Source organism: Callospermophilus lateralis, chromosome 3 (assembly GCF_048772815.1).
Source record: "Callospermophilus lateralis isolate mCalLat2 chromosome 3, mCalLat2.hap1, whole genome shotgun sequence".
In the NCBI taxonomy this organism is placed as follows: domain Eukaryota; kingdom Metazoa; phylum Chordata; class Mammalia; order Rodentia; family Sciuridae; genus Callospermophilus; species Callospermophilus lateralis.
The window spans coordinates 97,210,220-97,230,104 of record NC_135307.1 but is presented as its reverse complement, the minus strand read 5'-3'; the positions used below and the strand labels follow the sequence as shown (position 1 = coordinate 97,230,104).

Below are 19,885 nucleotides of genomic sequence, written 5' to 3'. Positions count from 1 at the left end.
GGAATACTTCACGTAGGCCAACCATGAGATTAAGGGAAATTCTTCAGACCCTTATTCATATTAAAGACATACCTTTTTGAAGATAAATATGAGGACAGAGGGCTGAGTGTGGCACTAGAAATACTGAAGGACCTGGGACCACACAAATATTCATGAACTGTGAAAAGTTAAATTTATCTAGCTGATCAGTCATATGGAGTTGAGAATTCAAATCGAAGTTGAATTCTCTGAACAGTTGTTACTGGCAGTGGTCATTTATTTTGGGTTGAAAAATAATGACCTTTAAAATCTATTGAGGTTTAGCTTCCTTTCTCCCTGCTAGCTTCTTCCTGGGTCATTGCCACAGTCCTTTAGAGTATTATGTTTTGTATAGTTTATTTTTGCCTACACATGGCTGATTTTGTTTTTGTTTTTGCAGTACTGGGGATTGAACCCAGAGCCTTGCACACACATTCTTGACAAGTATTCTAACTGAACTACATCCTTAGGCCCCCCCTCCTTTTTTCTTTTTAAACTTTGAAGCAAGGTCTCACTAAATTACTGAGGTTAGCCTTGAATATGTGATCCTCCTGTCTCAGCCTCCTAAATTGCTGGGATTATAGGTGTATGCCACCATTTCCAATGGAATACTCCCCCCACCCCACTTTTTGTAGTACTAGGAATTGAGCCCAAGACCCTGCACGTACATGCTAGGTAGGTATTCTACCACTGAGCTACACCCCCAGCATTTTTTTTTTTTTTCATTTTCCTAAGACAGAATTTCACTAAGTTGCCCAGGCTGGCCTTGAATATGTGATCCTTCTGCCTCAGCCTCCCAAGTAGCTGGGATTTAAAAGGTGTATACCACCATGCATGGTTTTAGCTGATATTCTCGCTTGAAGGAAGGGATATGGGGGCCAGTGTAGCTCTATGTGTTTTAAGAGGAAGACAGAGCTGTGTGGAGAACTCAGGCCTCTACTTGAGTATCCTGACTGTAGGAGGTCACTAGGATCCCGGAGTACAAAGTGAATGGGAAACAGGGATGCAGAGAACAAAGGGAGAGAGTGCCTTCCATTGCTCTAACAAATTTCTCCAACAGCCAGCAGCTTAAAACAATGCACATTTCCTATCTCACACAGTTTCTGAGGGTCAGAAATTCAGGAGAGCTTAGGGTCTCACAGGCTGTACTGCAGTATCTAGTCTTGGAACTGAAGGCTGTTTCCAAGACAGCTCGTGTGGCTCTTTGCAAAGGCCTGTTTCCTCACCGCTTGGGCCTTCCCACCAGCAGTTTGAGTGTTGCAGCTGCTTCCCCCAGAGTGACCCAAGAGAGAAAGAGCAACACAGAAAAACCAGTGTTATTCATAGCCTGACCTCGAAGTGAGGTTGTACTCCATTGACCACATAGAACAATCTTGAGACCATGTTGGAGGCGACCACACAAAAGCATGAAAACCAGAGGTGGGAATCTCTGGGAGCCATCTTGAAAGCTGGCAGTCATAGCGACTTTGCCTTTGGCCAACTGACTTTGCCTTCTTACATCTCCAAGGCACAAGTTAGGCTTCTGGGGCCAGGCTTGGAGAGCCAGTGTGAGGTTGGTTTAGTGGAGATTTGTTTGGTTGGTGAACATTGGGAACATGTTGAAGAACTTTAATCAGACCAATATATATTGTGCATTTCCCCCCAACATTGAACATTATAGTGGGACCATGGATCTGTTTGGAGATATAGATGACATTTCTTCAGAGAGTGATGAGGACAATCTACTACCCATTTCAAGACAGTCTTTTGTAAGTACCATCATGAATCTCAATTGATCTCATTATGTGAAGATAAGAAAAAGGTTCAGAGGCTGAGGGTCTGTTTCTCTGATGTTGAGAGAGGACAAGGATAACTGAACACCTGGTGAATGGGGGTATTCTTAGCTGTATTGGGAATGTGGGATATTAGAAGTCACAGCAGGAACTGCTCAGACAAAGCTGATACCAACTTTGGGGCGGGACCAGGAGGACTCATAATGTGGGCTATGTTGGTATTTTCTGATTTTAGCAGTAAGTACTGATGGGTTGAATAATTTCACACTTCTGTCGCTGGCTATCTTATGAAAAATAGAAACATCAGTAAAATAGATATATTTTTCTAGTAACCCAGGCTAACAGACCTCGTTCCCATGTTATTTTTGTTGGCTGGTTTTAAGTGGTGGAAGGTGAAGTTCTAGGAGAGGCTTGGAGAGATTGCTATTTTATCCCTAAAGCAGTGCCTGAATTTACCTCCTTTCAAACTTTTGTCTGCCTGGTGCAGAGTAAAGTTAGTGCATTTTGAATGTCTCCTCATGCTCTTACCTTCTGATTCCTCTCTTAGGATGAACACAGAGTACCTCAGGACCAGCAGGAAGAAGAGCCTGTTTCTGAAACCAGAATAGAAATAAAAATTCCCAGTATCAACTCTGACTTAGGAAATGAATTATATTTTGTTAAACTACCCAAGTTTCTCAGTATAGAACCCAAGTAAGAGAACTGATTAAAAATTTCAAGATACTGACTAAAACTTTGAAGAACAAAAATATTTTTCTTATTTATCATGAGTTGACTAATCATAAAGATATTTCTCCTGTAACTTAAAAAAATGAATTTAGGATGTACTAAGGTAGAAAAATGAAGAATTATTGGTAAGAGTTTTAATATTAATAGTCTTTCTAGCATTTTGGTACTTTAAACAGACATCATGACTGATGGAGGCATTTTTCACTAGTGTAAAGCTGAATAATTTGAAAATGAGTGAGGAAGATGAGAAGAACCACAAATGTTCAGTGCAGAGATCATTGTGAATCTAGAAAAAATTATTTTGACAACAAAATAATGTCGCTGGGTAGTACCTATATGGCACATGGGCATAAGCTCTTGTGATTAAGCATGACCTGTTCTTAAAAAAATATATGAAATGCTAGATCATGTGTTGCTTACACTTTGCAAGACATATTCCTCCAAAGAAGACTTTGAATTATTAGTCACATTTGGATTTTATTTCAGACAATATGTTTTATAAATTTCAAGAAAGTACCATAATTTGCATACTTCCTTAAAGGCTTACATGAAGTTGTCCACTGTGATTTTAAGAAACATTGGTGCATATTGGAAAGATGAGTAATAGTGTCAATCATATTCATTATTAACTATGACTAATATGACATTAAAAAAATTTTAGACCTTTCGATCCTCAGTTTTATGAAGATGAATTCGAAGATGAGAAAGTGCTTTATGAGGAAGACAGAACCAGGTTAAAATTAAAGGTATTACCTCATGCTCTATTCCTTTTTTGTTTTTCTTTTTGTTTGTTTCTTTAAAAAAAATTTTTTTTAGTTATAGTTGGACACAATACCTTTATATTATTTATTTATTTTTTCATGTGGTGCTGAGGATCGAATCCAGCGCCTCGCACCTGCTAGGTGAGCGCTTGAGAGCTGAGCCACAACCCCAGCCCTGTTTGCTTTTTTTATGAGATGGGGTCTCGCTGTATTGTCCAGACTGTCCTTAAACTCCTGGGCTCAAGGATCCTCCTGCTTCAGCCTCCTGAGTAACTGGAACCACAAACACTTACCACTCTGCCTGGCCTAGTTTTTTCTTTTGTAAAGTACAGGAATGATAACTCAAGACTCGAGTTTATGAAAATCTTTCATGTTACCTGTTATCAATAAATAACTGTTTAGAACAAAGAAGTAAATGACTTTTCAAAGTATTTTTAGGGGAGAAGGGACATCATACTCTCTCTCTCTCTCTTTTTAAATTCCTGTAGGTCTGTTTCTTTTTTTTGCAACTTCAAATTTTTCGATAGAAGTAGGGATAAAAATTGTTGCAAACTGTTTCTTCCTTCAGGATTATGTAGTGAGGTATACAGAACTGCCTCCACATTTTCTGGTGGGTAGATGCTAGCAACATTCCACAGTAGAAAAGTCTTAGACTCTATGGATATTCAAATTATTCACAAAAATAAACCTTGCCATTAGCTTGTTCTTCTCTAGAAGGCCTGGACTGGTGGGCAGTACCTGTCAGGCTCCACAGGATGTTTTGTCTTCCTTAATCAGGGACATGGTCAATTTTTACTCTACTTTTATGACTTGGAGTTTCCCACTATATGGGGAAATTTGGCCTCAAAAACATGGCAGAGCACAAGTCTTGGGTTTTAATTTTTTGTTAATTAGTTAGTTGCTTATTCTTTTTTAAAAATTTAATTTCATGCACAGAGTTCTTCTGTTTCATTAAGCTAAAGAATGCTTATTAAGCCCTTCTTTCCTGGACTCTGTAAAGACAAAGGTCTCAAATTCTTTTTTTGTTTTTTTCCCACTAGGGATAGAACCCACAGCTTCATGCATGCTAGGCAAGTGCTCTACCACTGAATACACCCTCAGCCCAGAGATCTCAGTTTGAACTGCCCATTATATGTGGACCAAAGCCTCAGCCTGCATCATGCTGTGCTTCTGCTTCCACTGCTGTGAAATGAATCTCAGAGAAGTTTTTTAAGCAAAATGTCTGTTTAGTTCAACCAATAATTCTAGGTATTTGCAGCAGATGGGTTTCAGTGTTTAGTAAGCTTATTCCATCATTACCTATCAATTCTTGGCATATGATTATAGATCACTTGAGGAAAAAAGAAGATGTATTTAAATTGGTTTTCTAATACCTTTGTGTTTTGAATCAGGTAGAAAATACTATACGATGGAGGATTCGCCGAGATGAAGAAGGAAAGAAAGTTAAAGAAAGCAATGCCCGGATAGTCAAGTGGTCAGATGGGAGGTAAGTGCAATATGCCCTAAGAATGTTGAAATACTTCAGGGAGGCCTGGATGAGTAGGACTTTATTTGGGTGTTATTTTCATTAAAGAATTGACACATGGTAGACCCCTGGCTTTACCTAGAAAAACAGAGAGAAGCAAAGTCGAGGTCATTCTAACCCTGCTTGTGGGAGACCTTGGACATGGACCCAAGTTATGTTCAAATCCCTTATATCTGCCTTGTTCATGTGAAAGACTAAGGCTAGTTCTCATCTGTGAGATTCCAGATATTTTAATTAATATTTTTGAAAAATGATTTCTGTTGGCTAATGAAGTGGTAGCAATTGGGGAAATTACAAGGAATTATATTTCAAGTTGAAAGGAGGATAGATTTGACCACATTTTACTTTGAAGAGAAGTAGGTTATTGACAGTAGCTTTTCTTCCTTATGAATTCAGTATGAAGACAGGATCCCATAGTTCTTCATTTTTTTTAAGTGAAGCTAACAGGGTAGAATGGATGCTGTAGGGCCCACTAAATATCCATCTTAATAGCTGAATGGCTTTTCCTTTCCAGCATGTCTCTGCATTTAGGCAACGAAGTGTTTGATATCTACAAAGCCCCACTGCAGGGCAATCACAACCACCTATTTATAAGGGAAGACACTGGTCTACTGGGACAAGCCATCTTTAAATCCAGACTTACCTTTAGGTAATTGTTCCTATCTGCACATTGTCACTTGTGGTTAAAGAGTAACAAAGTGGAGATGTTGTTCCTGATTCTTCCAACTGACCTAATTCCATAGTGCAGCTCACCAAGGACTGGGGACTGATTCTCAAGTTAACTGCAAGTTTCTGTTTTGGACGCCATTTCTCTGGGAGCTAGCTCATGCCATCAAAACTCACAGGAGACTGATGTATAACCTAGAGACAGGTATATTGACTCACATTGGTCAGCGCACCTGGTAACAGTCTTAACAATGCATCTGTGTGGCCTTTCCCTTTAGTGAAATTGACATGGAAGGTAAGTGTCATCAGAATGGTGCCAGTGTGTAGATGCAACAGGCATGACCGGCTGTGCCCAAGCAATGTGTAGATCAGCTGAGCTCATTGCCATGGGTGGTGCTGTGGCACCTTCTAGAACCCTCCCCCTGAAAGACACACTGCTGAGATTAGGATCAACTTTCCTCCAGAGTTATGGGCACAGGTTCTGTTTGGGATCATGAAGATCTTCTAAAATCAGATTGCAGTCATTCTTGCATAACTTTGCAAAAAAATCATTTAATTCTATACTTAAAAAGAGTGAATGTTATATGGTATATTATTATACCCAGAGAATTTGTTGGTGTTTATATAAACATTGTGAGGGACAGCTCTGAGATTGTGTAATCTTGAGGCGGGATCTCAAACTCACTAACTTCCAGTTCCCTCTGCTATAACATGAAAATAATGTCTACCTCTCGGAGATGTTGTGTTAATTAAGTTGAAGACTATATAAAACTTCCTGCAGAAACCTGGCACAATAAATGGCGCTCCTTTTAAGGATGTCTCCTAGAATGGCATCCCAAAGATATGCAGTACTTATTCTGCCTGTTCTGCACCATGCCCTGTGCTGCCCTGTGCTGCCCCATACTGCCCCGTGTTTCACAGTGGGATATCTGCCCAACACAACTTTGTTTCTTACATTTCTCTGTAGCCATGCCTTCTTCGGAGACCCTTTCCTAAAGCTCATCCTTCCTTTGCTCTTTGACCTTTCCTCCCAGTTTTATCCAGGTGGAGGGACTCACTTTCAGTTCTCCAATTGTGCTTTCTGCATTTGTGCCACCCTTAAAGAACTAAGATCTCATATTACTTCTCTTCTATGTGAGTGGGGCTGTGTGTTCTTTATAAAAGCCCTTGACCCTACCACCTGCCTTCCCTCCTTTCCACGCCACTTCTACTCACACAGTCAGATTTCCCCAGGAGGAGGGGCAGCAGGGGGTGGGGAGCTTCTCAGGGAGCCAGAGAATGGGAAACTGTGGTTCTGCCTCCTTGCTCTGCCCAGTGTGAGGCTGTCACTGTCTCCAGGTTATTTGGCTGTTAGTATGCTTGCCCCCAAATGTTCTTGGTAAAGAGTGAGACATTGTTGTTGTTCATTTCCTGGCAGACCTCACTCTACAGACAGTGCCACACATAGAAAGATGACCCTGCCACTTCTGGATACAAGTTCAAAGACACATATTAGAATCTTGCCAATAGCTGGTCGTGATCCTGAATGCCAACGCACAGAAATGATTAAGGTATGTTCTCTAGGTTTTATCCTAGATATTTTTGTGTGTGTGCATTAAGAGGTGTTATTTTCCAGAATATTAATTCACTTTTTTTTTTGCTGCCACTATTATTTTATTTCTTATAGTTACCAGAATCCAGCTTAACCTGCTAAGTTTGTAGTTAATCAGCCACAATAATGTCAATGGCTGATGGAAGCTTATAGCAAACAAGGGACTCAAGCACTGTCCCCATGATCTAGATTTCAGAGAAAAACTATTGATTTTTAGAACCCAACCTCTTTTTGACAGACATTACAGAACTGTATTAGAAAATAGGAAGGTCAAAAGAACATTCCAGACTTGCCTGACACTGGTCCAGCCTTTTGACCAAAGTGCAGAATGCCAGGCAGCTGTAAGGCAAGGAAGGTTCTGCCTTGTAGCTTGGGGAATCCCCTCACCCCCGCCTCTTGTCAGGTGCTGTGGGATGCTCTCTGGGTTGAGGGTCAGGACAGGAATATCTAGACACTTTGGGAGTGGAACCTAGGAAGGTCCGGTGTGTGCAGCTCAGGGATGACAAGACAGTCCCCACTTTCCTGGGAAGTCAATTCAGCTGTCCCGGGCATGGATTGGGTTTCTCAGGCTGTTGGCTTTTCTGCGTGGGCTGAGTGGCACTGTCCTGAGAGAACAGTGTAAGTTCTGAGACCACTCCTGTGCCAGGTCTGAGTGGGCTGACTAGAGTGAGGGATCCTTCCCTCCTCTTCACCCTTGTATTGCCTTCATGATGTCAAACCAAACCAAACCATCCACTATGTGTGGTAACAGAGGTGCAAAGAGAGGTGTCTGCACTCTGGAGATACAGGGCCTAGGTGCTGTCTTGGACTAGGCATTTACATGTTTCTTAGGGTAAAAGAGGGTTCAAGTAGGCATGAAAGTAGCTTTTTTTTTTTTTTTTTTTGAGACAGGGTGTGGCTGTTGCCCAGGCTGGTATAAACCTCTTGGCCTCAATTGATCCTCCCCCTTAGCCTCCTTAGTAGCTGAGATTAGAGGTGTACACCACCATGTCCAGCTAAAAGAGTTTATTTGCTTCTTTACAGAAAGAAGAACGCTTGAGGCTGTCTACTCACCAGGCTGTCCATCTGCAGGGGAAACAGAACCAGCAGGGGCCAAGTGTTCTCGACCAGGACCCTGGCAGTGATGAGGATGAGGAAGGTGAGGAGGCCTCCAGCCTGGCTGCCACTGAGGCCCATTACTAAGGGAAACTCTGGGCTGCGCCAGGTGTGGTCAGATCTTACTTCAGGTGACAGGGCCTGCTTTGCTCTGGTGAGCTCTTCCTCCCTGTCCATCAGCCAGTACAACACCCCCCACTCCACCCCCCACCACTTTGGTTGTTTTTGTTTTTGTTAGAGCCACTTTCCCACAGAAAAGGTTAACTGTGAACATAAGGCATTTCCAAAACAAAGAAAATTTATTAAATAAATGTTTGTGGAGGAAAATGTATGTTATCATATAAATTGTTATATATGCAGTTAATTGTATAATTAAGGACTCAGTATTTAAATTTCATAGTTCTTAAAGATGATAATACCTAACATTTCTTGGTTTTTGTTTTTGTTTTTATAGTGCTAGGTATTGAACCCATGACCTTGTGCATGTGAGGCAAACACTCTAACAACTGAGCTATATCTCTAGCCCCTTTCTTGGATATTTGAGGTGGTCAAATAACTTGAGAAAACCCTTTCAATCTAAGTCATTTCAGCAAGTGTGAATGTTATATCTGCCTTCCCACTGACACTTAAAAATACCTGTTGTCTTCTCAAGGACAATGTCTAGTGGGAAGTAACAATATTCAGCAGAAGACACTTTCAAGAATAAAAGGGTCATCATCTTTGTCAGTTGTTCCGGGAGAAGCCAGTGTAAAAAGACTGGCCACTGTAGGCAGGAGGTGCTGACAGACTGAAAAAAGAAGTAGACAGTTTCAGGATTGCACAGAATGCAATTTATTGGGGACTTACTGACAGAAGCATGGTCAAGGCTGGCAGCAAGATCAATGGATCCTCAACTTGGGTGAGAGAAGGAGGATTATGTAGTGGTGAGGACAAAGGTGGTATTCATCTACCAGGTTTATATGCAACTAACAGCAAAGACGTCAGACACATTCCTGGTGCTGATGAACCAGGCTCTGATCATAAAGATTCACAAACCACTATGCATAGGACAGGGTTGCTCAGGGGCAACCATGGTGGTGATGATTCAAGATGGCTATGGTCAGGTCAAGCTGAATCACTACAGAGGTCAATACCATGTCTAAAATTCCTTTGCTTTCAGAGGAACAAGCTAGATATTCCTCAGACGACAGTGATGAAAGATCAGAAGAAGATGAAGTTCAAAGATTACTCAAAGAAAAGAAAATCACTGGTGATGAGGTAAGCCTGCATTTACTCAATTCTAAGGGTTGGCCTTGTGCCCAGGAATCAACTCCTGGGAAGAGGAGCTCACAGACCAGAAGCAATTTGTCTCACTGAAATTCAGTGAGACAAATGCAATAATAGGTATTAGAGGGGCCCAGAAAAGGGTCTGATACCTGTGCTTGATGGCTCTTGGAAGGCTTCTCAGAGGAGACTTCCAATAGGCACTAAGAGTAAGTGGAAGCTAGGCAGGCATATGGGCCAGAGTTGAGCATTTCAGGTAGGAACATACTATAAGACAAGATGCAGGATTCTCAGATACCATGGCTCAGGTAAAGAATGATAGTTTGGTGTCAGTAAAACAAGGGATCTATCATGTTTGTTGTGGGAAAATGAGTATCTTTATTGTTTGGATATTATAGTAGTTGAGGGTTATTTCTATTGAAATATTTCTCCCAGTAATTCCTTGTTTTCTTTTATAACTTCAAAGGAACAAAGAAATTTTAAGTCTTAACTAAGTATGAAAATCACTGTTATTGCCTTTAAGCCATATGAATTTATTCATTATTTTTGTAACACTTAACATATGTATGTATTTTTTTAGTACTGGGGATTAAACCTGGGGCACTCTACCACTGAGCTGCATCCCCAACCTTTCCCCCTACCTCCTAGGTGGGTCTTGTTAAGTTACCGAGGTTAGCTTTGAACTTGCCATCTTCTTACCTCAGCCTCCTGAGTCATTGGGATTACAGGCATGTGCCACTGTGCCTGGCTTGCATTCTAAGTTCCAGAGATACAGATAGAAATAAGTCTCACAGTCACATAAATGCTTAATTAAACTTTAGTGACTTTTTCATTTGTTTTCCATACGCATATATATTTAAAGATTTAAAACCATACTGAAAAAACACATAAGTCATTAGCAATCTTTGCTTAAAATTAAAAGGCTTTTAAAAAGCTCTAAAATACTGAATTGTAGATAGAGAAAAGTGAAGTACTGAGGAAGAGAGGGACATATTTCAAGTAATATGGTAAGGTCACTCAGTAAACCAGGTGTGGTGCACATGCCTATAGGTATAGGTATTCCTATACTCAGGAGGCTGAGGGAGGAGGTTTGAAAGACCACAAGTTTGAGGTCAGCTGGGGTAACTTAGCAAGACCTTGTCTCAAAATAAAAGCGGGCCTGGGGTTGTGGCTCAGTGGTAGAGCGCTTGCCTCCCAAGCGTGAGGCACTGGGTTCAATCCTCAGCACCACATAAAAATAAACATATTTTAAAACATTAAAAAATAAAACAGTGGTAGAGGGCTTGCCTAGCATGTTCAAGGCCCTGGGTTCAATCTCCAGTGTAGCAAAACAAAAACATAGTCAGTATAGAAAGAAAGTCAGTCATACATGACAGCAGCCCTGGGAAACCCAGTTTCTAGGAGCCTGACCTTCTAGAGCCAGTGTCTTGTGTGATGCAGGTCAGCCACCAGGAGTGTCAAGGTCTAACATGAGGAGCTGACTCTTCCCTTGTCAGCTAGAATCTGTTTTAGTAAGATTTCCAAAAATGCCTTATATTGAATTTTACAACTCATCTATTATCTGTTCAGGAGATGAATATTCCAGAAAGAGGAAAGCAAGGGGTGAAGAGGAAGAAGATGATTGAAGCATAAGATGTGCACTAGTATAAACTTCATTCAACAGGTTTTTTTTTTAATATTTATTTTTTTTAGGTGGACACAATATCTTTATTTTATTTTTATGTGGTGCTGAGGATCGAACCCAGTGCCTCGTGCATGCCAGGCGAGCACGCTACCACTTGAGCCACAACCCCAGCCCCTGGTTTTGTTTTTTTTTTTTTAAATTTTGGTGGGGCTGGGGATCGAGCCCAGAGTCTTGTGTATGCAAAGTCCATGCCCTACCAGTGAGCTACACCCCCAGCCTCTCAAGTTGTTTTTTTTTTTTTTAATGATGAAATGACTTGTTTTAATTAAAATTTTTTTGCATAAAGTTAGTTATGAATAAAAAAATGTTCAAAACCAAGTCTTTAGAAAATCTCCTTTTGCCAAGTGAGATGATTATTTTGGTAAGTGTTTGCTCTGGGTGGGTCTTAGTTTGAGTGCATTCCTGCTGCCCTGCCCCACCACTTCCTCCTGGCCAGGGGTCAGATGTCAGCTTAAGTTCAGCTCAGGGATGGCCTCCAGGTGTCTTTCTGCCCTGGCTAGCTGGGTTTAGGGCCCTCCTGTGCTCTCTAGTCTCCTTGGCAAAGGCGTTAATTCCATTTACCACATGGCCTGCTGTCTTAGAAGAGCAGGTTCTGCATGGTAGGGCTCCGAGGATACTGGGAGCTTTGCTGAGAGCTGTTCTATTCCAGCTCTACCCCTCAAAACACCCTGTAGGTGTTATTATACTCACCTTACAGATGGAAACAATCACAAAGTTGAACAAATACATCAGTGACCTAATGAAGACAGATGCTCAAGATACTCACCTGAGATAAATGAGCTTTAAGGAAAAGAGCAATAGGAAACAGAACACTAGCTTCAACTCCTGGCCTTGTGACTCCCCTGGTGGGTGTAAGATAATGGGTACCTAATAAATACATACGGAATAAAGGAACCAGCAGTGTTATCTTGGGAAAGTCACTTTGATTTCTCTGAGGTCAGCTTCCTCAAGTAGATGGGTTTTGACTTGACTATGTAAATCCTTCATGATCTAACATTTGTTATTTCTCTGCCTCTGAGAGTTGAATACTAGATGTTTTATTATTGGATGGAAATGATCAAGGAAAAACATGCCCCATCTTCTCAATACAGAAAACCTGGACTTACATTCTATCTCCTTTTCCTACCTTTTTTTTTTTTTTTAACTTGCAGCTCACCCTTTAGGTTGGGGGATCAGGTGCCACTCAGCTGCAAGTTTTTGTTTTTGTTTTTTTTTTAGAGAGAGAGAGAGAGAGAGAGAGAATTTCAATATTTATTTTTCAGTTTTCAGCAGACACAACATCTTTGTTTGTATGTGGTGCTGAGGATCGAACTTGGGCCGCACACATGCCAGGAGAGCGCGCTAAGGCTTGAGCCACATCCCCAGCCCTCCTTTTCCTACCTTAATAGCACAATTTCATGAATGTATAGTAAACACTTTCATAATTTGCATTAGTTCCTGAAAGGAGATTTAGAGACTCATTCAGAACACCAAGAGGTACTAGCATAATTTAGTTGTAAGCTCAGGGATTCTTTATATGGCCTTGATGCTTAGATGTATCTGTGAATCTCCAGTTCCTCAATGTTTGCAGATCATGCAGGAAAGCTTAAACATCTGAAGGAAAACAAATGTTTTGCAATTTTGGATTCACATGTGGTTGGTTAGCCACCCAGAGTTTGGTACCTAAAGAGCAGAAGTGCCCCATGTACTGAGTGTCTTTTACTAGGCTGTTTCAGAGGACACGATGAGGGCACTCTCCCCAGAGCTTCTGGCACTCTTGAGTCCTCTCAGACAGAGGAGCCTCTCACAACTCCAAAGCCTCTCTAAGTTGCCATATATATCAGGATGTCCTATCTATGAATATAAAGCTCAATCAAACCCAATACATGTACCACTGATTTTCTATTTTGGCTGATGGATCTAGGTGACTGATATGCAATGACTGCTTTACTGTAAAAAGCACCTCTAGTTGATTAGCAAGACTGGCTCCTGTCAGGTCCAGAATGTACTGTATCACAGAATCCCGCTTCTTCATATCTGTCAATTTAATTTAGTTCTATGATCAGATAAGACCAAGTACTGAAAATTACATTGAGCCACGTAAAATCACTATTTTTTTATGGGTAAAAATGGCCAACCATTGGCAATTTATATGGCTCAATAGGGTAATATCTTAGCTGAGACTATTCTAACAAAGTATCAAAGATTGATTGGTTTGCACAACAGAAACTTCTCATATTTCTAGAGGCTGGGAAGTCCAAGATCAAGGTTCAGCACCTAGGAAGGGCTCTTTCTGGATTGTAGACAGCTATGTTTTCAACATCTCCTCAAATGACAGAGAGTTTTGTGTCTTTTGTCTCTTCTCATCACAAGGGCCCCACATTTGGGACCTTATCTAATCCTAATTACCTTCCAGAGGCCCCATCTCCAAATACCATGACATTGGGGATTAGATCTTCAACCTATAAAATTTTGGGGAGACACATATTCAGTCCATAACAGGTAGGATAGAAAATTTAGGAAATTAGTAAACTTATTCTAGAATGATATAAATAATTAATTTTAAAATACAGGAACTAGGGCTGGAGTTGTAGCTCAGTGGAAAAGTGCTTGCCTGGCATGCGTGAGGCATTGGATTCCATTCTCAGCAACACATACAAATATAATTGTTAAGTTCTAAATACCTATAGTGCATATTCTTCACAAGAAACTTCATTGCATTATTATGAACTGAGGGGATTTTTTTTATTATTTAAACAACAGTGTTATATAATTCATTGCTTTTTGTACTTACAAAGATGGAAAAGTATGACATTTAGAGTATTTTGGATATATTAGCCAAGGAAAAAAATATCTAAAAACTTGACTTTATGTGACAAAGAATGATGTTACAAAGGCAATTTTCAAGCTTTTCATCCAAAAGACTGAAATAAAAGTGAAAATTTATTTGAAATTACAAAGGTTTTTATGCTATACATGTGCATACTTGTGTCTGTGGTTCTGGGGACTGAACCCAGGCCTCCTGTATGCTAGGCAAATGCTCTATCACTGAATCACACCCTCAGCCCCTGTGTGCATACCTTAAAAAAACAATTCTTAAGCAGACAAATCTAAAACTTTGAAACAACTGAATCAAAAACTCATTTTTCAGAGAGTGTAGTGACTGCTTGAGTTCAGAAGTATGAGGCCAGCCTGGGCAACACAGGGAGACTAGTCTCAAAACAATAACAAACATAACGCAACAACAAAATACACTTGAGTGGAGATGAAATTTAAACTTTTTTTTAAAATTTTAATATTTATTTTTTAGTTTTCGGCGGACACAACATCTTTGTTTGTATGTGGTGCTGGGGATCGAACCCAGGCCACATGCATGCCAGGCGAGCATGCTACCGCTTGAGCCACATCCCCAGTCCCAGAAATTTAAACTCTTAATAATGGCTAAACATACCCATCAAGAACCTAGAATTTGTTCTTAAGTCTTAAACATCACTTCAAGTATATAAACGATGATATCTGAAGGATTTTATGCCAATTAGTTGCTTTGAACTAATATACTAATAGTCTGTAGAAAAGTGAGCAAAACCTCTATACGTAGACTCTAAGGATATGGGAGAATCTTAAATAAAATACGTGAACTTGTTATAATTAACAAAATATGGTGGTGTTTCCTAGTGTTTTAATTTATTAAACTCTAAAGCAGGTATCCTAAGTCCAATTCTTTTCTTTTTTTTTTCCTCCTTTTTCTTTTAGTAGCACAGGGGACTGAACCCAGGCCCTTGGGTTCAGCACTCTACTACCACTGAGTTACATCCCCAACCTAGTTCTTTACATATTAATAAAGGCTTTCTAAAATATATGGTAATGGCCATGATAACTTACTTAATTATGTTTTTTCCCCTAGGTAATCCCTAAGGTTGGCCCCTCTGAATAATGAGACTGCAAGGTAGAGTTTAAAATTAATAAAATGTTACAAATGTTTTATTATTAAAAATTCCAAATTGTCCAATTTTATAGAAGATTTATAGAACTGAATTATAGTGAAGAAAAATCAATGATATAAAGAATAACCAGATTAAAATATGACAATATAAAAATCATTGCATATGGATAGTATTTTCTCAATTTAAAAATCATTAGGGAAGAGTTTGATTTGTTTGATAAGCAAGTCTTAGAGTGAGAGCTATCCAGAAACAATAATAATCAGCATCAGCTGGTATTGAAGACAGTCTCCAGATGTTTAGATCCAACAACTTAAAACCCTTCATCTGGCCAGTAGCAACAGGAGTTGGTCTCTATTCCATCCATGTGTTTGTTTCTCTTGGGTGCCATGTTTTCAGTCAATACTGTTCAAAAGTGAAGTATCACTGTAGTGCAGGAGCAAAGCTGGACAGGACTGAGCCTGCAGAGAATGGCAGTGTCCATGGACTCCAGAGATAGCATGATCCTTGGATCTGCTAGGAGGTAACAGTGGTTCCTGGTTTTATAGTAAGAAAATAAGGTAGCCCTGGGAACTATAAGATTTCATGAAACTTCACAAACTTTTGTCTTATTTTAATGGCAATCAAGGTTATATATAATGTACAACAGGAACATTTTGTCAAAACTTTTTTTTTCTTTTACAATTTTTATTATATCATGGAATCCCCCCTTAAAAGGAAAACACACCAGATAATTGATTAATTGGAAAATGATCTAAAGTTCTATTTATTTAACTTTCCTCGAGTATACCTCTTGCACAAAGCAAGTGGGTTACTTGATTCAGAGAACAAGAATTTGCTATTTAATGACCAAGAAAACTCCCCTTGAAATTGATAACAATCTGCTAGATTATGTAATACAATTGTTTATTTGGTCTTTTAAATGATGTGGCACCCTTAGAAAATATATTTTGCTTATTCTTTAGATTTTTACAAGGCTTTAGCTACAAATATATAGCACCAAAATCCATTTTCATCATATTAATATTAAGTTTTAAAAACAATTTCATATAGACATACTGGAAAAATTTGAACTCCAGACAAATATGAATATAAAATTTTATAAAATGGGTAATTAAATTTTTTTCTTAAAAAGCAACAATTTAAAAATGAAAGGACATTCTCTTAGATAAACATGTAAGTTGAAACTGATTAGATGAAAAAACTTAAGGTCTTAAAAATTCTCTTAAGATTATATAAAAGATTAAAAGGTGCCAATTTTTTGGCGGGGGAGGGTACTGGGGGTTGAACCCAGGGCCACTCTACCACTGAGTTATATCCCCAGACTTTTTTTTTTTTTTAATGAATTTAAACTTTATTTTATTTATTTGTTTTTATGTGGTGCTAAGGATAGAACCCAGTGCTTCACCCATGCCAGACAAGTACTCTACCACTGAGATACAATCCCAGTCCATGACTTCTTTTATTTTTTATTTTGAGACAGGGTCTTGTTAAATTGCTAGGGCCTCACTAAATTGCTGAGGCTGGCCTTAAACTTGTGATCTTCCTACCTCAGCCTCCCAAGTCATTGGGATTACAGGCATGAGCCACCATGCCCAGCGAGGTACCAGATTTTTTCAAAGTAAACACTGTTATTCTCCCTTATCATTATAATACGTGAGAGATTTCCATATTTAGTTGGATGAGTATTCATATTAAAATTATTTATAAAGAAATTATAAAATGTATTATAGCACAGAACTGGAATGGTACAAGCAAAATACTCAACTTAGTCATACTTTGATAAATAGTAGGTAAAAAAGATATTCCTGTAAGTATGATACAAAATTCTACGTAGGGACCAACCTTAAAAATATTTAGAAAAAAAAAAAAAACCCCACCATATGGGAGAGAGGGGAGCACACTTATTAACTGACTTACAGGGCAATGCAAATGAGGAAGCCTGGCTAGAAGTTTAAGTGACCAATTCTTTGTGGTAGCCTTAGATACCTGCTCCATGCCTGACTCCAAATCTTGCTGGAATCGCAGTTTACAAAATCAAGTACAATTCAAAAGTTGTATATGTAAAGAAGGAAGAAGGGAGGGTAAGAGGAGAGGGAGAGAGACAATAGAGGCTGGTGTTGGGGGAGGCAGTCAGGTGAGAAAGCAAGCAAGTGAAGCCTTTCTAACTTGGAAAAAAAAAATCAGTGGCTTTTAACTGAAAGGGAATAGTGCAAAGTTAATCTTTGGCCCCTTTGAAATACTGGATACTGATATTTCAAAAAGCAAACACACCACAGTTCCTATGAGGGAAGCTTTAGCCTGTTAAGAAGGCTTATTACTATAGTACACAAGCTGCTGCCTAGATCATGGGATAAATTGTCTGGCAGCCAAAACAGTAGACATTTTGTGATTCAACTTCGAAAGGTTTTTAAAAAAACTAACCATGACAAACTACCTTCCCCTTACTCAGAAATATCTTTTTGTAAATGATCCAGGTAGGCCTTATGAGGCCAGTATTTTTCTGATCCCCTCTTCCCAGTCTTCTGTAGATGTGAGTGCGTCTGCTATCTCCTGCTAAAGAGCTACTATGGGACAGGACATGAATGCAAAATCAAACCCTGTAGCACAGCTGGGGTGTGCAGTGTTACACTTGTCCTCTTGCCACAGAACTCTGTTCAAGCACTCACCTTAATACTCTGAGCAATAAAGACCACTTTTGTTATAGAAAATATTTGTATACAATATGGAAAAAGTGCAAGATGAAAGGAAGCATATAATAGAATCAGATTCTGAAGATCAGCACTTCTCTTTTTTGGCTGGAAAGTGTGTAGTGGGGATTAAATTGTCTATGCCATTCTGCGCTGCATATGGAACTTCTTGGCATACAGCACAATACCAAGTAATTTACACACATCCCAGTTTCTAACTTCCTTATAGTAACCATCAGTTTAAGTGGCTGTTTTGCAAGTTCCTCAAACCTGAACTCCATCATGTTACCTATGATTTCACATGTTTAGCAACAGCTTTCTTTTTTATTTTATCCTAAATAACTGAGAGTTGGCTGTGTGCCTTTTTATGGGGGAAGAAAACAACTTTTCTACTCAGATGTTTTTTACCATTAGCTTTCATAAAAATTTAATAATGCCCACATTAAAATGAAAAACTGTAATAAACATAGACATAAATGGGGGTTGAAGGGAGAATGGGAAAAGGAAAGACAGTGGAATCAATCTGACATAAATTTCCTATGCACATACATGAATATACCATAGTGAATCTTACCATCAAGTACATCCACAAAGAATTAATTAAGAAATAATAACTGGGTAAGGGCAGAAAGATCAATAGAGGGAAGGAAGCTGGGGGTAGGAAAAGGGAAGGGGAAAAAGAGGTACTGGGGTCTTCACTAGAACATGATATATTCCATGCTTTCATTATGTCAAAACAAATTCTACTGTCATTTATAACTAAAATGAACCAATTAAAATACTTAGACATACTATATTTTTAAACAAAGCGTATAACCTGGATCAGCTGATGATTTTGTTTAAAAAACAAATCCCTAGATGTTGCTGAGCTGCATCAGACAAGCACAGTAACCTGCACTGCATGAAGGTCTCTCCCTGGAGGTCTGCTTTGGCTTCTGAACACTTCACCAGATTTTGAGCCATCTGTTTAAAAATCATTGCATTTTGATTCCTTGATAAGGAAAAAATATACCCTTGCCAAGTTCATTTATTCTTAAAAAATGGAAAAGTATCCAGATTACAAAACAAAGAAAACTTTTAAGTGCCTTATACCTCGAAGGAGCAACTGATATCAGCAATGTCCCTTTTTAATTTAAAAAATTGGTCCTCAAATTATTCTACATAAATGACTTCTGAAACTTATTTATAATCGTATTGTTTTTTGCCCAAGACTCATTATAAGTCATTTAATTAAGCTAAATTAAAACTGATTTTAGTAGAAAGTGGAAATGCTTCAAAATATAAAATACCAGATACTATTGATTTTATAATTTTAAACTGATAACAACTTAAACTAGGAAAATAATGCATATAGTTAACAAAAAAGCTAAACAAACAAACAAACAAAAAGATTTCCAGTCTTTTCCCTTCTACCCAGAAAAATTTTACATCTGATGTCACCAACATGAGCCCTTGGTAAAGTTCTGAAGTCTTCCAAAGATTATACTTTGTTGGACTTACTGGTGGTCTCCTTCAACTCGTTTCTTTCGCACTGTGAGAAAAAGAAAAGGGTTTTGGGGAATCCCTATTAGTTTCTACAATGTTAACTTGCTTATAACAAATTTCTGTACAATTCTGTTAGTTTTACAAAAATTAGGCGTGCATTTCCAGTTCACATGACCATTAATAAAAAAACAATTTCCCATCATTGACCATTGTTATTTACCTGCTGAGAACCAAGGGGCTTCTAAATAAGAAAGACGCGTCCTAAGCTCAATGACCCTGTGCTTATACAGTGGCAGTACTAAAAACCTAAAACACAGAGTAGTCAGCATTAGGTTTGAGTCTTCTGTTTATTGAAAAAATGTACACTTAGGCCAGGTGTGATGGTGTATATCTATAATCCCCACAACTTGGGAGGATGGAGATGCAGGATCACGAGTTCAAGGTGAGCCCCTGAAACTTAGTGAGATTTTGTTTCAAAAAATAAAAAGGGCTAGTGATATGGCCCTTGGTGGTACAGTGCCCCTGGGTTCAATTACCAGTACTGGGTGAGGGGGTGGGGGAGGAGAGTATACCTAGGTTTTATAAAGTGATTAATAAGTTACTGAATTAAATTCTGCAATGACATTCAGACAGCTGGGGTTAAAAGGTATTAAAAGTAACAATTTGCATGCTCTTGTGGTTAGATA

The 19,885-nt window shown here is 39.0% G+C and overlaps 2 protein-coding genes across 2 annotated transcripts in view; one reads left to right on the top strand and one right to left on the bottom strand.

Moving 5' to 3' along the window:
* Window positions 1–1,685: 1,685 nt before the first annotated feature.
* LOC143394758 (RNA polymerase-associated protein LEO1-like) lies at window positions 1,686–11,052 on the top strand. Its single transcript, XM_076849402.2, has 9 exons — window positions 1,686–1,766; window positions 2,338–2,483; window positions 3,181–3,265; window positions 4,672–4,766; window positions 5,320–5,454; window positions 6,889–7,021; window positions 8,086–8,200; window positions 9,317–9,414; window positions 10,990–11,052. The coding sequence occupies exons 1-9, from the start codon at window positions 1,686–1,688 to the stop codon at window positions 11,050–11,052; spliced, it is 951 nt and encodes a 316-aa protein (XP_076705517.2).
* A 3,077-nt stretch (window positions 11,053–14,129) lies between these two features.
* Tmod3 (tropomodulin 3) overlaps window positions 14,130–19,885 on the bottom strand; it is a 70,151-nt gene continuing 64,395 nt past the window's right edge. Inside the window, exon 10 of the mRNA XM_076850790.2 lies at window positions 14,130–19,245. Within this exon, the coding sequence (XP_076706905.1) occupies window positions 19,211–19,245 (35 nt within the window). The 3' untranslated portion in view covers window positions 14,130–19,210. The remainder of the gene's footprint in view (window positions 19,246–19,885) is intronic.

Excerpts from the sequence above, each read along its gene's own strand:
- LOC143394758 (XM_076849402.2), top strand. The coding sequence starts at position 1,686 with ATGGATCTGTTTGGAGATATAGATGACATTTCTTCAGAGAGTGATGAG. Across the intron at positions 2,484-3,180 it reads TTTCTCAGTATAGAACCCAA|ACCTTTCGATCCTCAGTTTT; the intron begins GTAAGAGAACTG and ends AAAAAATTTTAG. Across the intron at positions 5,455-6,888 it reads AAATCCAGACTTACCTTTAG|ACCTCACTCTACAGACAGTG; the intron begins GTAATTGTTCCT and ends ATTTCCTGGCAG.